Raw genomic sequence first — 22,726 nt, forward strand, 5'->3', positions numbered from 1 at the left:
TGACAGTTTTTTTGAATTTGTATTTCCAGCTTTTATGTTACATGTATGTATATGTGTGTGTATATATATATATATATATATATATATATATATATATATATATATATATATATATATATATACATACACTAATGTTCTTTAGTACAATTGTTTCTTATCTCCATTCGAACCTATGTCACATTTTTCAAGACTTTTTGTTTTAATGAAAACCCTCAAATAAAAAAACTAAATACAAAACACCCCATCTCCTATTAACTCAGAACTAACACACAAATATATGTACATCTTCAAAACATGAACTTTAACCCTCTAAAAGGGAGCAATTGTCCCAAACTGATGGTTGCATCTATAGGCATTATCTAACCTAAAATTACGGTTACCCATTCTAAACTGCATGTTATAGCCTGTGCTCCCACTTACATTGATTATTTCCTGTTTTTTTTTCTTATCTCTCTTACCCTCCCAGATAAGAAAAACAACTTGTATGTTTTCAGAAAAAAATAACTTTTAGCCCTAAGAAAAAATGCACTGGCTATCTTCAAATAAAACTAAACTGCACACTGTTCTATTAACTGCATTGCAGTATTAAGGCTGCTAAGGAAGGTTATCCCCTCTTATTCACTTCCAATAATTTCAAATTTAATTTTTTTACTCTGAACTGTTTGCCATCGTACCTTTAAATGTTGCATTTCCCTCAGGAAATAATACTCAGAATTTTCAAGATTAACTGCGTGCACCTACAGACAGCTTGTCTCCATGGAAATGTACTCAGCAATGAGTCTTTGTAAATTTATCTCGTAAAAGAATGCAACACTATCCTCAGATGCAGACATCTCAACTCCACTAACATCTGTCAATAGAAAACAAACAAACTAATATCTTTTGCAGCTGTAAGAACCTTAGCGTTTTCATGGCTTTTAACATTTTGTCTTATTGTTAAAGCCTACATACTTACACAAACACCTGTTTACAGCTTATGTCAAAGGTAGTAATCTCGATATTCATCCTTGTAAAATAAAAACAGAAATATCCTAATTCTACACATAATATAATCAGTGTACTTTTACACCCCACTCCCACCACCTCCACTCTAGCAGCCCAAGATCGCAGCATATTAACATTAAGCTTGCTTTTGTACAGCCTTTTTCTCTTGTTATACTTGTTAAAACTAAAAAAGTACTTGCTTACTTTAATATCTTTAACACATACAAGAGTCACTGAAAACACTTCTCTACAAACACTCTGCTTTCTCCAGTTTTTAATATTTTCCCTTCTGCCATAATTTTGTCAGGATCAGCTCTTTCTGCTGCTATGACGGCATCTTTACTAGTATAGGTCTTGGCTACTTTCTCATGGCCAGGTTTGGAGCATAGACTCAATGTGCCCTTTCAACTAAAATTTTCTGCTGTGGAACACCAGTCCAATTGATTATTTGTGCTTTCATAAAATTAATATAGTCTGTTTCTTCCAATTTCTCTGGTACAGCAAAAATCACAGGTTTTCTCTGTGCGCCGTTTCTTGTAACGAGACTATTTTATTAACAGTTCTTCTTGAGAAATATCATATTCAGCCAGCTTTTTCTTCATGTCAGCCTCTGATTTTTGCAGTTTTATCAGTTCATCTGAATGGCTAGTTAAGCTTCTTCTATTGTTTCCAGACTTTTATTGTTTGAATTGATATATCCCTTTAACGTTTCATTTATTTTAATTACGTCTGAGTACATCTGATTTATTTTTTCCTCTAAATTAATGGAAGTCATCTCTTGAACCAAAGATGAAGCTTGTGCTGCTTTTTGCTAATCAGCTGCAGAATCCTTTCATAACAGCGTTTTCTCTTCACCTTTTCTAGTTGATTTTCTTTCAGGTTTTCCAAGCTTCTTTGCTGGCATTTGGGCAGTGTATTTACTAGCCATAAAATGAATTTTATATATAAAAAAATTAATGGCACTCCTTTTTCGCAGTTTCTGTTTTCACAAGGGAGAACTGAAGTTATGCTGTTTGCTCAGTTTGTAGTCATTGTAGCCATCTTGGAAGTCCTTAACTATTAATTGTTGAGCCTCATCTACTTCTAATCATACAGAAAGCCTTCTTTCAACATGTTCACATGATATTTATGGTTATTACAAAATATTCACAATGATACTTGGTTATTAACTGCTAAATTTGCATAATTAAATATAAGGGTGAGATTGTCAAGCAAATTAATGATGTGGTCTCAAAAATCACAGACATGTCTTTAGAAGTGAAATACATGCAGGTTAAGCTAAACAGCTTTTAAAGCACATGACATTGCCATAAATTTTAGCTGTAGAAGGGCAGCAGCAAATGGGACTATTATCAAAAGGTATGCCTAGTTAAAGCTTTAGTGCATGGTGGATGATGTGAAAGGAAGCTGCTGGAATAACCCTTGGCCAATGATTTGCTTGTAGCCTTCCATCACAGGAATTTAAAAAAATGGGGAAGGGCAAGCCTATGATGAATATAAAACAGTCATTTTACATTGGTATTCCAGGATGCAAAAGAAACAACCAGCTAAATACTAGCCCTCTTACAGGAAACAATTCATGGGAAAATAAAGTCAGACAAAAAAATTGGTGTTTTAGTAATGTAGGCTTATAAAGGTGGCAGAGGTAAAGGGAGGCAGCAGGACAAAGGATGAGATGTTATTAGCTATACTTCCAATTCCTTCTCCCTTTCATTCCCTTTCTCCTGTCCTCTTTCCAACCTCTGGTTAGCAGGCTTTCACACTAAAGGCTGAATTGGTACAGCCTGTTTATCAACAGGTGGGTAAAGGAAATTATTTCAGAAGCAGGCAGTCTCTTCCTTCACAGGAAGATCTTCTGTTATTTAGGATTATGTATCACTCCTTGTGCTGGATTAGCTTATTTCTTGCAGGACAGTAAACAGAGTTTCTCCAAATGGACCAGGGGAAAACATTTGTTACACAAAGCTGTTTCTAAACTCAGAGAAAATGGCTCATGGATCTGTCAAGGCTAAATACATTCTAAGAGTGACCAAGTTCAAGATACTAATTCTTCAGTTGATGTTGCCTTTTTTGATTACGTGAATATTTTTGATAATTTTGGACACGCACTAATCATACTTCTACATTCCCCCAAAAAAATCACAAGTAGTGTCTGTGGACTCAATGTGTATTAGGGCCATTTTCAGTTTACTTTTCTGTCCCTGGTCATTTGAGAGGTCCCAGTATGCTTATGAAATGTCTAGGTTCATAGGTTGGTACTATGCTATCAGCCCTAGGACCTATACAAGCCAAGCCATAAAAATTCCCTGGATATTTCTTCCCACACTATTTACTTCCCTGGACCCCTGTCTAGCAGGGCAACTGACGTGATCCCCGGGGTGAATTTCCTTTCTCCCATCCAATCATCAAGGTTCCTTTTGAAGACAGCCAAAGAAGCACTCTGCTTGACATGTATGGGCAATCTATTCCAGAGTCTGGGGAGTCTCTGGATCAGGAACCTATCCTGCCCTGCATGTTTTGTTTATTGTGATGACAAGGTTTAGATCTCTGGAGCGTGTAGCTCTGAGGGACTGGGATTTCTTTAAGTGTAGCATGTCCAACAGCTCTTGGTTTGACATGGCCTTGTATGTTAAGCAGAAACTGCCTCTGAGTAGACGATATGCGACAGAGTATAGCTGGAATTGTTTTAAGATGGTCAGCGTAGCGCGTCTGCTTTAGGCCTGTGATTCTGTTAGTGAGGTATTTCTGTGGCCTTTCCAGTTGTTGCAGATGTCTTGAGAGGTACATACCAAACGGGGCATTGTATTTTATAATGGGTCTAATGAGGGATGAGTACAGTGGGACAATGACCTCCTTTTTTCTGGATGAAAAGCCCTTAGTGATGAGGTGTGCCACATAGAAGGATTTCCTGACTGTTGTGGCAATGTGGTTATCGAAGGTGAGACCACTGTGCACCTTTGTCCCTAAGTCTCTTATCACACTTTCAGTGTTTGGTATACTGCCACCTATATGGTAATTCACGGGTACATGTTTTTTCCCAAAGGGGATAACTATACATTTCTTGGCATTGAGCTTGAGCCCATGGCTCTGGCACCAAGCATCTGTTTCTGTAAGGCCCTTTTGTAGAGTATCCACATCATTTGGGGATTCAATAATGGCTCCCAGTTTGCAGTCATCTGCGAACTTTGTTAGCCAGAGTCCCTTAGTGTTGGCCTGTACTTCAGAGAAGTAGATTCCAAACAAGAGCGGTCCCAGGACTGAACCCTGAGGTACTCCACTTGTCACTTGTCTGGACTGGATTTGGAGTTGGCTACTTTTACAGTGTGGGTTCTATCTAGCCTTTATGTTTGCATACTTGAGGGTACAGGGTGCACATTTCTGCCTTACTTGGGTAAATGCCTGTACCAGACACCATTAGCAGGAATCCAAAGGTCACCAACACAAACTGTGCACCGCCTACCCCATCTGGGCTTTTCCACAATCTTACCAATGTCAAGCCCAACTCCAAATAAGTCAAAGAGTTTACTGGTACCTCTGCTGGATATAAACAGGGGACAGCTTTATCATTTCAAGATTAGCAAACTCCACCTGAAAGCTTATTTTGAGGATATAACAAAAAATCAACTATGATAACCAGAGGACTCTTCAGAATCCTAGATACATGTCTTCCTCTATTCATATGGCTCTCTTCGCTAGACTGCACATAATGAAAATGCTGTAGCATCTCAAGAACTTGGACAGTAACACAGTCATTCTCTGCACCAGGTGATTCCTCTCATCCTTACCTTGAGGAAGAGTTGTATTGGTGGACACAACAATAACAGCATAAAGAGGACAGGCCTCCATCTGTCCCATGGTGTTTGTGAGGGGGCGTAAATGACAGTGCCCACCAAACCCTTACCACAGATGCTTATAGTTTGCCTGGTGGGAATATTTAGCACAGTCTGAAGTCCATGGGAAGTGAAGTACACTCATGCTTCCAAAGAATATCAGTCTGAAGGAAATGATAGCTTTTGAAAAAACTGGTTAAACACTTTAATCTCTTAGACTTTTCTTCTGTAACTGATAGTACGTGAAGTAGACAATGACTGATGCTCTACAAATCAATATCATCATAACCTTATTACATGTTTTCAACATGGATGCAAAGACTGAAGACTTTCAAGATGGATGCACAATGACCAACAGGTTGATTAGAACCTCTCTCAATGTGAGGAAAAAACTGCATTAATTTTATGAAAGCACAGATAAGCAACCTATCTGTGCTTTCATAAAATTAATGCAGTTTTTTTCCTTCTCTGGTACAGCAAAAAAATCACAATTTTCTCTGTATGCTCTGTCTTCTAATTCTACTGTTTTTTTTTTTTTTTAAACAGCTGTTCTTTAAAAGCATCATGATCGACCAGCAATTTTTTTCATTCATCCTCTGATTTTTTCAGTTTTATCAGTTCATCTGAATTACTAGAGAAAGCTGCTTCTCTTTTGCCCAGACGTTTGTTATTTAAATTTATATATTTTTGTTAAACACTTATTTTAAACGTCTTGACTATATTTGATGCATTTTTCCTCTAAATTAGTTGATTCCATCTCCTGCTGAAACTTGAACTGCTTTTTGCTGAATAGCTTATTTTCCCCAAAGTGTTTTTTTCCTTCTACTTTCCTGATTTATTTTCTCTTTACTTTCTCCAGATTACTTCATTGCTAGCATCCTGACAATGTATTTACTAGCCAGTAACTGAATTTACCTAAATTGATAACTTTTAATGACTTTTTTTCTTGAGCTTTAGTTTTCACATTGAGAGAGGTTCTAATCAACCTGTTGGTCATTGTGCATCCATCTTGAAAGTCCTCAGTCTTTGCATCCATGTTGAGAACATGTAATAAGGTTATGATGATATTATCCCAACAATCAGGGAATGTCGAAATGCAAGTCAGAGACTCAAGCTGTCAATGTTTTTCCTGGAGAATCAAATACATTTTTAGATACAAAACAGGCTATAGAGAAAATTAAGTTTTGCTATCAATAGGTGAGCCAGCAAACAAAAGGGGACTTTGCTTTTCATTCTTCAGGCAGTAACTAAGTCCACAGAGAGACTCTGTCAGTGAAACATTTTCCATACAGGAGCTGACTAGAAGAACCAGGACTACCTTGGACCTGAACCAGACACTGGCATTAGGAGATGGAGAGGATCAGGAAGAATACCAGCAGCACTGTGAAATTAGTGAATAAATGGGAGACTATAAAGCAGCAGCATGCCAACATTAATGTGTTCGTGTAAACTAAAAGTTGGAAGTATGTCTTCAAAAGAATGGTTATGTATGGCAGATGGGAGAAATAGTGTTCTACCATAATGGTTACTTTGTCCATATTTTCATGGAATGTAAATGGCCTTATAAGTATAGAAAAAAAGAAATAATACTGTATTATATTAAGACTTGTAGGGCACAACTAGCAATGTTGCAGGACACACACGTGAATTAAAATGAACATGTGAATTTGACAAAGAAAGGACTTCGGGATAGAGGTATTAGGGACAAAGAAAAAGTGAAATAAAAACAACGAATAATAGAGGGGCTTTGATAGTGACAGAAGATGAGGAAAAAAGCCAGTAATGTTAGATTTGTGGCAGTAAGGGGTTTACTGACAGGGGAAGAGGATTATGACAGTGTGTATTAACATTCCACCTAAAATTGATGTTATAGAGCTTAAGAGAATGTTGGTAGAAATAGCAAGTTTTCAGCAAGAAGTATTATTTATGAGTAGGGGCTATAATCTGATTTGCAATAGTAAGACTGTATCAGGGGACCAAGAATGGAACATACAGCAAAAGAAAGTAGATTTCCATATAAATATATGAGATTATTTGGCACGGAAGATGTGAATTCAGAAGTAGAGACCTAGACTGAATTTACATATGATTTCCCAAGGTATAATAGTTGAGATGGACTGGACATCAGGTTGGGAGGGTGGCCTAATGGTTAAGGTGTTTGCCTTACAAACACAAGGTGCAGGGTTTGAGTCTCACAAGGGATAATTGGCTAGGCTTACAATGGCTCGCAAGGGCAGTTAGCTTTGTACTAACCTATGAACATAACTGAAAGCTTTGAAACAAGTACAGTGACAATTTCAGATCATGCATCAACAAAAGTTGAGATAAAGATGAAGGAAGTAAAATGAGACACTGGTGTTTTTCTACTTATCTGCTAAACAGAGAAGAATTTAAGGAATGGGTAATGGAACTGATTAAAAAGTTATTAAGTAAGACAGAAATTTGGTCAGAAATGACACTGAGTGAGATACAAATAAAGTGGAGTTCAAAAACACAGTAGAAGTAAGACAGAAAGAGATATGGTAAAACGAAATAGGAATCATTTAGAGGTGTTAACACATTTTAAGTATTTTAGAATAAGGGAAATTCATAAAACAAAAGTAGTAACAACTGCAAAGTACAAAAGAGAAAATAAGGGAATATTTGCGAAATATGCATCAGGTTAGAAAGGTGCTGTTAAGCAACTCTTTCTAACAACTTCAGATAACAAAAACTTTTAGCACAACGACTTGGGCAACAGAAAGTAGAAAGGACTGTTGCTAAACTTAGGGAGCCTGTAACAAGTAAAATAAGCAGACATGCTACAGAAATATTAGAGGTTATTTCAAACATTTTCTAAAATGCTGTATAAAGCAGAGGAATGTAGAAACCAACAAAAGGCACAACTGGAAACATTTACTGGATACTTAATTATGACAAGGTTAAAGGAAGACGAGGGCTTAACAATTAAAATAAGACAGGAAAAGATGAGATGAAATTGGTGATCTACAATTAAAGGGGAAGTCTCCAGGACCAAACAGTATTCCTGTGGAAGTTTGGAAGTTGAGAGGGAAGAAAGTGATAAAATCTCGATGGTTTTGTTTTGCAATTTTTTTAAAAGGGTGAGGGTGGGGGGCAGTATCTTGGAAGAAAGCTGTGGTGGCTGTATTAGTCAGACTCTACTTTATATAAACCTATTTCAATTTTAAATCATGACTATAAAGTGTCTATGTCTACAAAAATGTCAAAGGTGCTATCATAGTAGAGAAATATGGATCAATGTGGTTTTGTGGAGGAGAGACAAACATTTGAGAAAACTTACAGAACTATGGTTATCCAGAGGGAGGCAGAGTGTAAGAAAATACCATTATTGTTGGGGAGTCTTGATGCAGAGAAAGCATTTGATGCAGTAAGCAGGGCAATGGAAGCATTTGCATTTCCTGATAGAATACAAAATCAGTTAAGAGGAATAAATATTTAGGGTCTGAGGCAAGAACTAAGGTGGGAACGTTCCTCTCCAATGAGCTGTTTGAATAGAGGAACCTGGCAGGTGTATCATCTTTACATTCTGTTATTTAGAGCTACTGGCAAAGATGATAAGGGATTATCAAATTCAAGCATATAACTGGTGTGGTAATCAGGAAGAGTTAATCTTATTCACAGATGATATTTTGGCACTTGATAAACAGAGAAATGACTTTAAAGTATATAAAATAAATGATGATAAACCAAAACCTACAGCGGAAAACTATGTACAAACACAAACTATTTCAGCAATACCCATATTTATGGGGCTATGATATGCTGAAGTATTAAGGTGTATGTATTAAAAGGATTCTGTTATGGCAGCTAAGGAGAGAGACGAAACAAAAGGTATTACAACAACTGAGAAGCTAGAATTTCTTGTTTATAGCTATATACTGTAAGACAAAAGCATGGAAAAATGTTTCTAGCTTTATATAAAGGTCAGGCCACATTTTTATCAACAGATGAGAAATTGTGGACCACAATTAATAAATAGCTGAAAGATTGAGAAGTAGGGCAAGAGTTAAGTGGGTTGAGTTGATTTCTCCCCACAGAATAAGGTACTTTAGGAATATCTAATTTTACAGATAATATATAGCTATGCAGTTAATGCTCACACCTCTTCAATAAACCAAAGCTTTCAGCCAACTCTTCAAACTAATTCTGGACTGTATCTTGCTCAATGAGAGTTCTCAGAAGTGCAGATACATCTGATGACTGTGTGACAAATTTGGAAATCCCTACAACTGCAATAATAAGAGCTTTCATTTGGAGTCCGCATATTTAAAATAACATGCACCCTTTCATCAATGGCTGTAACCCATAAGAAATTAGATGACCCACATATTTCAAAGAAGAGTCACCAGTATGATATTTTGCTCTGTCTATTCGGTCTAGCAGGTTAATTACAGAAATATCATGCTCTTGAATTAAGCCCCAAACTAAAATACAGTCAATTATGCTTGTATCTCCACTGAAGCCTTGAAATATATCAACTACAGTTTTTTGAAAGACCTCTAGAGCTGATAAAATGGCCGATGGAAGTCTTAGAATTCTAGATCTGCCCAATGGTGAATTAAAGGTATGTAGCTTGTAGTTTACTTTATCTTGTTAAATCTGCCAGTTCCCCTGACATACTTCTACTAATGAACAAAATTTTGCATTAGGAAAGGTTGCAACTATTTTTCTACTAACCATGGAGGACAGTGCTCACTTACTGTCTGTTGATAAGTCTTGTGAGTCTATACAGATCCTAACTTTGTCTTCCTTCACAGTAACTACTATACTGTTAACCAATTTTGGAGGCTCAGTCTGTTTCACAATTATTTCCAGCTGTAGCACTTGTACTGTCATTGCAGTCAGTCCCTGTGGTTACTCTATGCACTGAATTAATCACCAGCACTGCTTCTTATGACAATTTAATTCAAACAGATCAAAACAGCTTAATAGAATGTCAGAGTTCGCTTCAGTGCAATACAAATTGTGCTTCTGTATCTTCAGTGACATGAGCACAACAGTTGTTTTTTCTGCAATGTCTTTCTACTGCATACATTTTACCTGAAGGAACATTGCAATTCTGCTTTCTACTCAGTTCATTTTTTTTTCAGCGTAATGCTGTTACTGTAAAGCTTCTGGCTTAATACTGAACTTGCTTAAACACTGGATATCAGCTCAAGCAATGTGACTAGAACATACACCCATTCTTGTAGCACAGCTGTCTTGGTTTGCATTTCAATCTACTTAACTTCATAGGCAGGTACTAGGCTACCGGCCCTGGGGCCTATATAAGCCTAGCCAAAAAGGTTCCCTGGCTTTCGCCAACCAAGAAAATTATTTTCCTGTGCCTCTGTCATGCAGTGCCGCAGAAGTGATCCCCGGGGTGAATTTTCTATTTCCCATCCAGTCGTCAAGATTTTTCTTAAAGAGGACCAATGAGGAGCTTTGCTTTACATGAATGGGAAGTTTGTTCGAGAGTACGGGAAGTCTCTGGAACAGAAATCTATCCCTCCAGCATGTTCTGTTTATTGTGGTGATGAGGTTTAGGTCAATGGAGTGTGTAGTTCGGAGAGATTGGGATTTCTTTAAGTGTAGCATGTCCAACAGCTCTGGGTTTGACATAGCTTTGTATGTAAGGCAGAGATTGCCTCTGAGTAGGCAATATGCGACGGAGTAAAGCTGGAGTTTTTTGAGACGGTCTGCGTATGGCATCTGTTTGAGGCCAGTAATTCTCTTAGTGAATTATTTCTGTGGCCTTTCCAATTGTTGTAGGTGTCTTGTGAGATACATGCCAAACAGGGCATTGTACTCTATAATGGGTCTAATGAGGGATGAGTAGAGAAGAACAATGACATCCTTTTTTCTAGAGGAGAATCCTTTTATGATGAGGAGTGCCATGTAGAAGGATTTCCTGACTACTGTGGTGATGTGGGTATCAAAGGAGAAACTACTGCCCACCTGTGTCCTGAGGTCCCTTATCGCACTTTCAGTGTTTAATGAGCTACCGCCTATGTGGTACTTCATGGGTACCGAGTTTTTCCCAAAGGGGATGACAATGCACTTATTGGCATTGGGCTTGAAGCCATGACTTTGACGCCAAACTTCTGTCTCTGTGAAGCCCTTTTGTAGAATGTCTACATCATTAGGTGATTCTATTATGGCTTCCAGTTTGCAGTCATTTGCGAACTTTGCTAGCAAAAGACCTTCTGTGTTGGCCTGCACTTCAGAGAAGTAGATGCCGAACAGGAGAAGACCCAGGACCGAACCCTGTGGTACTTCACTCTTCACTGGTCTGAAGTCGGACTTGGAGTCAGCTACTTTTACTGTGTGGGTTCTGTCAGTGAGCCAGTTGGCCACCCATCTTGTGACATAGGGATTTATGCCAAGTTCAGTGAGTTTATCTATAATTCCAGACTGGGGGATGGTATCGAAAGCCTTGGCGAGGTCAAGATAGGCTGTGTGCACTACCTTGCTCTCATCTACGGCTCTAGTGACTGCTTCAAAGAAGTCAATCAGGTTCAGTAGACATGATCTACCTTTTACAAACCCAAACTGAGTGGGGTCCAGGGTTTGGAGGTTATCCTTGTCTTTGTTTATGAGCTCCAAGATGACATGTTCCATGGTCTTGCAGACCAGGCTCGTCAGGCTAATGGGGCGGTAGTTTCCAGGGTCTGTGGTGGCACCCCCTTTGTGGAGGGGGGTAACCGTCACTGTGCGCCATTCTGTAGGCACATAGCCTGAGGTGAGGCTATGATTGAACATGGTACTTAGGTGGGGTGCGAGTTCGTACAGTACGCAGCCTGGGATGTTGTCTGGTCCCATGGATGCTGTGTTCTTGTCTTTGGAGAGTGTGGTCTTTACTTGTTCATCCGTGATTACAGGGGCTTTGCATTCTTCCAGTATTTAGATGGGCCCTTTGGAGGGTGAGAGGGGGGTAAAGTTAGCACTGAACCTATCTGCCAGGATGTTGGCAATATCAGTTGGTTCTGTATATTTAGTGCCATTGTGCTGTAGCTCACAGCAGATCGGAGTGTTGCCATTGAAATTCTTGACATAGCTGTAGAATGCTTTCTGGTTATTTTTGGAATCAGTGGTGATTTTACTTTCATAACTGGCTTTGGAGGATTTTATGAGGGATCTCAGCTTCTTGCTGAGGCTGACCAGGGAGTTCCTCCAATCTTAAGATTTTTACTCTTTTGCAACAGCTTCTTCCTTCTGTTGGTAGAGTTTGTTTATGGCAGAGGATAGCATCTTGGTTCTGTTGGGGATGGCACAATCCATGACTCGTGTATGTGCTTATACAGTGCATTTGTGCTAGATTCAGCAGTCGTACCTCTATTTTCCGTCTGCATGGGTGTCGTGAAGTTTGCCACTTCTGTCTTAAGAAGCATGAAGTTGGCTTTGGAGTAGTTTTTGACAGTGATTTCCTTAATAGGGGGTGGGGGTGGGATATGGATGTCTAGGGTGCTTAGCTTGTGGTCAGATCTGACCTGCAAGGAGTTGACCTCTGGCATGGAACACCAGTTACCCATACTGGTAATGACCAAGTCCAGGATATTGCTGTCCCTGGTGGGGGTATGGACAAGCTGATCCAAGGTGTTGGAATTTATGAATTCCAGAAAATGGTGAGTGAATGAGTTGGTACACAAGTAGTTTTCCCAGCTGATGGTGGCGTAGTTGAAATCGCCCATAATTAAGGTGTTGGGTTGTACCTTAATATTTTCCAGTATCTTAAGAAATGAAGACTGGGAATCCTGGGGCATGGTGGGGGATCTGTAATAAGCTACAACCTGGATTGCAGTCTTGCCCAGTGTTAGTTGCACTTGGATAATTTTGGATGCATTATGTTGAGCAACTACCCTGGAGGTGTGGATATCCTTAATGAATATGGACACTCCTCTGCCTTTAGTGTTTCGGATTGCCTTAACTAAGACTGATGAGTTACCACTTGAAAAAGCTGCTCATAAATCTTGAATTTATAATCAATGTTCAAAGCAGATCTGACCCAAAAGCTTCCCTTTATGCCCAGAGTATGACAAAAATAAATAAATGCAGACTCCGGCACCCTGAAATAAAAATCTGTAGGTAGATTTCAGGTATTATATTATACTCTGCTGCAGTGTCAACCTTCAACACAACTGATTTGCATTTATATATATAGCTTTTCAGACCAAACTATTTTCTGTTATTTTTTTCTTTATAGCTTTGTGGATAGAACTATTGTCTCTCTAATTCACAACACTCAGGGGTATGCTCTTCATACATGGGTTTATATTACAAAGTCAAAAGATAAAAAGAGCGAATGCTCTTTTATCAAACACCGAAAGCCGAAAGCACTAAATATTGAATACACGGAACAGCGATTTTTTTTCCCAGGGGGAAAAAAAACACTGGGCCATTTTTGGGACTTTGCCCTTTGCTCCACCGTGGTGTGATCTTGGAGTTGGTATATTTAAGCAGGGGGAGTTGGATTCATTTTTTTTTTTTTTTGGCAGAGCAGCGATTTTTTCTCCCTGGGGAAAAAAATCGTTGATCTGTGTCTTTGATATTTAGTGATTTCGGCTTTCAGTGTTTGATAAAAGAGCGTTCACTCTTTTCATCTTTCGACTTTGTAATATAGAACCGCATACACAGCTCCAAAGTACACAAATGTTTATTTTTCCATTACTGATTGTCTCCAGGTTAACACTGTTTCTGGAACTTTTTTCTCTTTTAAAGACATTCCTGCATAATGCCCAACACATCTATGTATTTTGCAAACTTCACATTTTTCGGTTTATACTGTCCATTTTCACATCTGCAGTCACAGCAAATAAAATAGATATGGTTCTTTGTTGCTTGCTTGCTACTAGTTGTTATGTTCATTTTCATTTTTTTTCCCCACCTTTTAGGTTTTGTTTTCCTTTACTTTCCTGTCACTTCTACACACTTCTCTGCCAACAGGACTTTAACAACATATTTGAAAATTCACTCATACAAAATATCTACAAATTTTTCAAGTGTTAGGCAAAATTCTATCAAAAGCCCGCCTCTTATGTAATCATGTCTTTTTGCCGCACATAGTTCAGTCACTGATCAATAAAATCACACAGCTGACCAAAATCACGGTCATTCGCTTTATGCCTCATTTCTGTCACATAAGCATCAACAGTCTCTTGCTCCTCTTGATTTCTGATTAATGCATACATGCCTTATATAGGGTAGATTCTTTTTTGTCTCACTGTATGCCTATATTTTAGCTTTCAGAACTTCCAAATTACTTTTATCCTTCACAATAAGAGCAAAAAACATTTATCTTCATTTTCTGCAGTTTGTAGAAAAGTGGTGCATAGACTTTGTCACTGTGGTCACTTGCAGCAAGACAAAATTCAAACTTCTGGATCCAAAACTTCCAGTTTTCTAGCATGCTTTTCAGCAACTTATGAGATGCTGTAGGTTAAATACTTGCCATATAAAACTAAAATCAATGATATACCTTTCAAAAAAATAATGACTGAGCTATATGCTTGCGATTTAAAGAAAATATGTACTTTCTACATTTGTGCGAAGAGGTTATCGCAGCGAAGCAAACCTACTGTAGATTTTGTGAAAAGTAAGTAAAAACAGAATGCACCGGGACAAAATACTAGTCAACAGACACTGGGAAGTAGAAAGCAAAAGACATCTTTTCAGGACTAATACATTATGCCTTTGGTGGTTTGATAATGATAAATTAAATGAAAGTGACTAATTTGGCCATTTTGAGTAGCATTCTGACATTATATTCAGTCTACCAGGTTCAAATTCTGGAACTTGTGAAACAGATGTTACTGGATTTAACACCAGCATTATTAGCATTAGGCTTTAATAATATATGATACAGATATCCAGCCTGTCATCTGACTCACACACCAATGAAGTTACTCCTCAGATTTATACTGTAAACATAATTTACTTTTCTTTTCTTGGCAAATCAGTGTGTTAGTCCAGGACAAACATTTTTGCTTAAACTTGGTGACTAAATGGTAACAGACAATTCAACAAAGGCTTTACAATGACATGGTGGAAAGACAACAGTACAGTAATGTGTCCAAAGCAAATAATTTTCAGAATATACACCCAGTTTCTATTTCCCTTCCAAAAATTTCTGAACAATCTCATATGTAAATGAGCTTACTGTCAGCTATGGTCAGATCACTCACTGACTCTACTTTAAGTAAGACAGCATATACTATTAACTCATGGTTACTTTGGCTAATTAAGATTAATTTGCTTTCACTGTTGTATAAAAGGAAGATGGATTTCTACAGACCAATAAAAGTCCAATAAAAACTCCACTGCAGGTTATTTTCAAAATCTGAATTATTAGTGCTATAAGTCTTACTCCATCTGTATATCCACTGCCGAACAGAAAAGAAAATTTGTGCACACAACTCACAAGCATACTTCTCAACTGTCCAGATTTTTGCGTCATATTTTTGGTCCGTTCCTTATAAAATTTGTGATTTTTCTGGACTTTTGTGGCAAATCGGTGAGGGCTGAATTTACTAAATAATCACAGGCATTTGAGTTTCAGTCTTCATACTCTTCAGAAAATGCATGGTAACACAAGACCTTTTATTCTAGCACATTTCTAAGTTTATAAGAGCAATATTAAAAATTTGTCCCCCCATTATTTTGTCTTTGTCCAAGTTTTTGTGCAAAGAGGTTGTGAGCTATGCATCAGGTGAACAATATCTTATGAATTCCACAATAAAACTCTAGGAAACTTCATAATTTATAAAATGCACTTTTAAAAGCCCCCAGTTCATAAAATGGATTTTTAGGCTTCAAAATGCTCAGGTGCTGTATGAACTGTCTCACCTGAAATAAACAAACAACTATTACTGACTCTAGTGCAGATCCTTGAGGAACACCCTTAATGTCCATTCTGATATCAGAATATTTGTTCTACCTTCTGCGGTGTAAGCAAATGTGATACACTTGCCTAACAAGGTATACACCTTTCCAATAACTTAATATATCCAGCAAAATGATCATACAAGAACACCAACTGACCATGTCTGAAAAAATGCAACATTACAAATGTTTGGCTAACAGTTTACACACACTTTTTTCATGGAACATCAGTGACCTCTCATGTACCAAATACCTTACCTAGTTTGCTATTTCTCATAAAGTGGGTCCCTTCCCCCCAGAAAAAGAATATCCTATTAAGCAATTGGACTTTGACTGACAGCATGACTGGAAGTAAACAATGGGATCTCACATTGCATTGCAGTCTGTGGTGTTTTTGCTTAATTGTAATTGATCCTGAGACCCAAGTGTGTAATGACAATGGTGTGCCCCTGACCCACATTCCCATATGTGCAGCACTGGACCTCTGCTTTCGTACCCAGTTATTTCCAAACCTATTCTGATTATCAGCAGGTCTGCAAAAAGAAATGAATAAGCAGCAGTTGTTCCCTATACAGCCTGTCAGTTCAAGTAACTTGGCCACTATCTGCAGTATTCCAGCTGTGACAAACCTCTAGTGCTCAGAACATTAGCAAAACCTGGAGCACTAACGTAATATATGAAAGCCCTATCTCTGCAATGTGGGGACTGGCTGCAAGTTTGAAAATATAAGCTTACTTCTTGTTACCATTGTGATGTTCACCACTGCCACCAATATGTGACGTTTCCACACTGGGCCAGTAATCAAGGAGCCTGAATCCTCACCACTGACACTGGAGATTGACATACATTTGGACTATTACACTCTATTTCCAGATGCAGACCTCTCTGCATCAAGTACAATTTCCCTTAAGAGCACACAGGGAACACACTCATCCTGGGGTCTGGATGTCTCTACATCTGTCTCTCTCCAAGTCCCCAATAAGACTACCCACTGGTACAGTTGTAGGGTTAGGTCCTCAGGCGAGTGTCCAAGCCAAGTCTTCCAGCACCCTGTCTATGAACCCAGTGCTTTGTGTCCCTGCCCCAAGTAGCTGACACACACACTGAGAGATTTGATTCTTCACACACAAACCCCCCCCACCCCTTGGGAAAGGCTGTCACAGACTTACCTGCTGTGTCCCCTTCTGCCCAGAGTATAAGGTAGTTATTACTGCCACCAGACACTCCACAAGCAGCTACTATAAGGCCCTTAACAAAGGGTGTCCAATTATACTGTGTAATATTAATACTAATGACTGTAGTTGAACAAGACAGCGAGGCCTTCTGGAGTGGCCCACACAGTGTCACCAAATAAATATAAGTAGTCTCAATGGTTTGATACTTTCTATAAGGACCAGCCACAATAAAAGTTTTAAATATATTTAATAACAAATAATGAACATGAAAATATTGAATATATATTTACAGTAAACCACAGAGTTCAAATTACAGAAATATTGAAATTAACATTGATGGACACACTCATACAAATAAAGAAAAACACTCTCTAAACTAAAATTCACTATATTCCTGAGTTATCTAAAATAATTATTGTTCCCTATTTAAGTTACTTACTATCACAAGGCAAGATGCCTGTGGATGAGGGTCTTTCTAGTCATGCTCCCCAAAACGGAATACTCAATATTCTGTACTATCTAAAATATAATTTCCAAGATGGGTGGCAGAATGATCTCATCTGGTCACTTGACTCTAGGTTCTCACAATATCCCCCTTTGAAGCTGAGACAGGAATTTAGCATAGATGGCTACTATACACATCTAAATGTTTATGGCAGTGCCTGGGGCTAACCCTCTTTTTAATGAGCTAATGAACAAAGCCTTTTTCCAAGACCTAGCGTCTCCGGTCCTACTCAGCACTGTGGGGGTACCGTTTTTATGGTTTAAAAGCTCATTTACATTTCTCTTATTTTTCTTAAGTTAGCTGGTTAACCATTGCTGTCCCAGTATCCTCTATTAAAACATATAAATTCAGTTACAATAATACATGTACACTTCTTTTCATTTCATCAGGGTGCAATGTTGATACATTTTAACACAAAAAAAACTCACAAATACATTTTCAGCACAAGCATCTGGTATAAATCAGTTGGATATTCAAAGGACATATCATTCTTTACAAAACCCCAGTTGGCTATGCTGGCACTTGCCCATATCATCACAACCATCATAAAACACAGTTAGAACATGAACAATATACCAAGTTAGTCACTGTGATAAAAAAATAATACAATCTGCAAAAAGTATATTTCCAAAGAAACAACAAAAAAATAAAATTACTGTAGCATACTGATTTAGACTTTTTCACCAGATACTTTCACAGGTGTATTTGTCAACAAAGATTTTGCTTCATGAAATTTTCCAACTATAACCCAAAGAGCACTTTAGCAGCTCTGATAGTTTCAAAATGGGAAAAACAAGTAAGGAAAACCTATAAACTATAGAAACCAAATAACATACTGATAAAAGATCTTTTAAGCAAAAGACCATCACAGATAGTTAAAACTTGCCAAATGTGAATAAGTTCAAAATGTAATTAAAGACACTCCAAAGGATAACATTATGGTATAAATATCTTAGTACAATACATAAGCAACTGTAAACTGGTATATTTACAGAATCAATTAGCATATGATCACCAGCCACTAAACACCTCTACGTCTTACCTGTGTCCACTAAGGCTGGCTGTCTCTCTCACGGCCTGTGCAGTCTCTGATGCAAAATCCAAAGCTCCAGCTACAGGCTTAGTTACTGTTCCAACCAGTCCTCTTCCCAAACCAGCTATGAAACCACTGACTCCACCATCTGTTTTTACACCTTCCACAGTTGAGGTGATCACACTTGTTAGTCCACCAATGATACCTGAGTAAAGGAAGTCATACAATATTATCATCATATACATACAGGGACTTGTGCATGACTCATTCTCATTAGTTACTCCTAAAATAAATTGTTTTCTTCTGACTTTCAATGTGGTTAAAATGTTCTGAATCAGTACATTAGTTACTAAAGCCTTAGTAAATGTTTCCGGCAATATCGAGGATATCAGCTAATGGTCTGACATGGGGACAGGTACATGTATGGCTTTAAAGAAGGCTTTTTTTTTTTCTTAATTCTGTCAGTTCATACCTCATACCTGCAATCAATCAACAAACCTTTCTTATGATTTCCCAAATGTTCTACTTTGAAGGCAATTGCTGTAAGGCCATCACTCAGGTAGCTATCAATGTCTTTTTGTGGGCAATATTTCCATGTGTACATAATAGTTAGAAAAACAATCTCTTGTGGCCCTGACATACATGTTGCCAAAATAGGAGAAGCAATGCTGGACCAATGATGCATACATGCTTCCATGCCTACTTCTTAACCAATTGCTACAGCAATATTTCATGAATCACTGTACAGATGCTGGTACTTCATGCTGCTTCCCACTTTATAAGCCTCCACCTGCAACTGGCGGGGCTAAACAAAAGGTTTCGTTCCTACACCTTAGGTAAGTAATAAGCCGCTATCAGCAACTCATACCGGATACACACTGCTGGTTCCTCCAGCAGTTAGGTGAATAATAGATCCTGGGCTACCTGGCTGAAGCTGGGGTATTGTCCTATCACGCTATATAATGGTACTAGATCTTAACAGGAAGTTAACCCTTGACTATGGAGTGGGAGATGGAGGGATTGAAGTCAATCCCCTAACAAACATTTAAAACTCAGCAAATTAAATAAGCAACTTTGTCAATGACAGTAAAAGAGAAATGCTTTAAATGTTAAACACACCAGTGATGAGTCAATATTATTATAGTTCCATTCTTATTACTAATTTTTGTCACTTTTATCAAGATTACTGTCATCTAATTTTTATCAGTTTTGTACTACTTTTATTTAGTTTTAGTCTCTCAAGTGACAAGTAATGTAACACTACTTGGCTTTGTCATGCCAAATGCAAATCTCTTCCTCCCTGCTAACAGTCTAATTCAAGCCTAGAGCGCCTTTTGTATTTGTTCGGTTAACACCCATAGCTTCTTATGGCGTCCACACCTTTTCTGGGTCTGGCTTCTTTAACTAAGTGACTTATCACCTAATATTTTATAAGCAATATTAGAAGGGGCAAGGAATAATTAACAAAATGACACTAAGACTGTTAATGCAGGATGTCTCATAGTAAAAAAAAAAATAATCGCTTTTTGCCACTTGCTATTCATATTTTCACATTTATGCTCAAGTTTTCATAACTGAGAGAAGTACAAGCTACTGAGGCATATGGTGGGAAAAAGGAACATTTATTGTCAATCTCCATTTATATACTGGAAACACTACACATTTTTTTGTTAGCAATTATAACAAATAAGCACTATTTCCATATGTACTTAATACTTAGAAAAACAAGTGATTTACATATTACTGCATGGCATCAGGTGAAACCTTAGATATTGCTGAAGAAACCTATCACTTACATTTGCACTGTTAAGTTGCACATCTTAACAGATATTCAGTGCTATTTATATTGCTAAATATACAATCAATAATATATTTTCATATTTCTGTCATCCAGAGAAGTATTTCTTGTTTTCATGTCAAAACTTATGTCTGGTTAACAAAAGTGTTTTAACAATATATGTCTAGGTTGCATACTTTACAAGATATGGCAATGTGTTTATGAAAGTTTAGCAGGAAAAACATAATTTTAGGTTTGTATGCGTCATTATACATTACAGTATTTAAAGAAAGACTATGAATGCACTGACTGTTATTTCTGTAAAGAATACTTCTTACTGATTGCATTGCTATTTGTACAGTTTTAATAACAGTTATTGTTCACAAAATACTTACTCTTGTATATTGTATGCTTCTAAGTTGATTTTTCAGAAAATGCTCTGGAATACAAGAGTGTGTGTAGGCTGCTAAAGGTGTGAAATTCCACACCACATAGATGCTAATGAGTTAACTGCAGTCAATGACACAGCATACTAGCCTATCTTTCTAGATCTTCCCAGCGTAAATGCTACCTTAGTGGTTCAAGAATGTTCCTCCCTGACTGGCTTTAGACATGCCTTAAAGACATATAGTGGAGTAGACTAATATACATTTACATGGTTTTAGTCTCATAGTTACTATTGTTTTAGCTATTTCTATTGCTTGCTAAAGCTCCTAAGGTGTTGTGGTTAATGATGTTTTATTTGTTTTTCGTTTATTCTGTAATAATGCTCTAGGGAAAAAAAACACTTAAATAAACAACTTGTACTACCAGCTTAATCCCTGTATACTAAGTGTCTACTTATAAGCTAATCTGCACTATTTCAGTTTTCTTCTAATATAATCATTGCTCCTTATTCAGTCCTCTCCAAACACAATGCAAAATTATGAAGTAGAGTGAATAAATGCAAAAGCATTTTGGGGTTGCTTATTCAAGGACCTAGAATCATGGAAACTGCATTCCGAGAGATACAATTCATCAAATAATAGATCCCCCCAAACAACGTGATGGTCTATACTCTGATTTCTCCAAGCAGTGTGTCTGTTCAACATAACCAAAACTCAATTATACTAACTAATAGCATTAAATTAACAGAATACACATGAACAGATTGTCCCCAAAAGATTTAAGAATCCCTAAAATAGGAAACAGGTTTACTTTAGTTTGATACTCGGTTACTAATTTCTATTGTATACACAACACAGGCAGTGTTCAACTAAAATTAATGACTTATCGAACAGTAATACTGAACCGATATGCATTTTTCTACTTTCTGGAAAATCCAAGTGATGTTACAAATTTAAGTTTGATCAACTGCAATTCAGTAGATGACTATCAAAAAGATATTCAACGTTTACCCTGACTGAATAACTAGGTTACTGTACGATTATCACCTGCCCTCTTTTTGCAGTACATGCCTGACTTGGACAGCTATGTACTTTGGAAAATACGAAAACTATGCATACATCTAAATATTCTTAATAAGAAATAAAAAAGAAACAACTACAGTTCTACAACACTGAGTCTTTATTTTGGTAAAAAGTGAAAGTGCTTATCTTCCAGTTGCTGAGGCAGAAAATAACACCTATGTGCCAAATGTATTGTTTAATGTATGAGAGAACAATCTTTCATGGTCCTTGACTATGCATTTGTTCTTTATCAATCTTCTATTAATCAACTTTCAGCATCATTCTTTTCAGTAAAATCTCATATTTAGGGACATGAAAGCAAGTAATGTTAAAGTAAAAACCAATCTAACAAGGAACACCAACAGCAGTAAAAGGTGGAAAAGCACTCAACACCAGAGACTGGATAAAGACTATTTCTGACTTATCAAGAAAGGTCCTCTCAGAGACCAGCTTTGGAAGGTATGCATGCTCTATGGCTTTCAGGGGATGGATAAAGTCTACTTCTGACCTATCAAAAAGGTCCTCTCAGAGATCAGCTTTGAAAGGTATCTATGTTTGGTGGCTTTCAGAAGTCCCTTAAAAACTCTTGTTTAACTTTGCATTTTATTCAGTTGCTTACTTCAATATTTATTTATTTATTTGTTTGATATTCCTTTACCGGGAAAGTCCAACTAAGCCAGAAAGTGTCCATTTTTAGCGAAGGCCTAAGGAGAAAACCTCCGCAATTACAATATTTGAAAAATCAAGTACAGATGTTTCCAAGCACGAAGTATCATGCTAGATTACAAAACAGCAAGTACAAATATTTTAAATCCCAAAGCATGACGTTACACTACAAAACGTAAGAGTGAAAGAAAAACAATGTTGCAATAAGAAAAGCATAGAAAATATGTTTCATATTAAAGTGCAATGAAAAACAATAACTTGAGTTGGAGAGTATATGGGGAAAAACTGAATAGTCATATTAATTGTTACATAGATTAGTATGTAGTAAATGAGACCGGAGGCAATTCTAATAAGATATTTAAAGAGATATCAGAGACAGTAAGCTGAAATTAAGTGATGTCTTAGTATGAGACATGATGTTCATATTATG

General features: G+C 37.4%; 1 protein-coding gene across 1 annotated transcript in view; it reads right to left on the reverse strand.

Moving 5' to 3' along the window:
• The window catches only part of LOC122793565 (vacuolar protein sorting-associated protein 13D-like), an 845,840-nt gene that overhangs the window by 609,991 nt on the left and 213,123 nt on the right, over positions 1-22,726 (reverse strand). Inside the window, exon 3 of the mRNA XM_044061723.1 lies at positions 18,415-18,610. Within this exon, the coding sequence (XP_043917658.1) occupies positions 18,415-18,610 (196 nt within the window). The remainder of the gene's footprint in view (positions 1-18,414; positions 18,611-22,726) is intronic.

Source organism: Protopterus annectens, chromosome 2.part0 (genome assembly GCF_019279795.1).
Source record: "Protopterus annectens isolate FY-2018-M chromosome 2.part0, PAN1.0, whole genome shotgun sequence".
Taxonomy (NCBI): Eukaryota; Metazoa; Chordata; order Ceratodontiformes; family Protopteridae; genus Protopterus; species Protopterus annectens.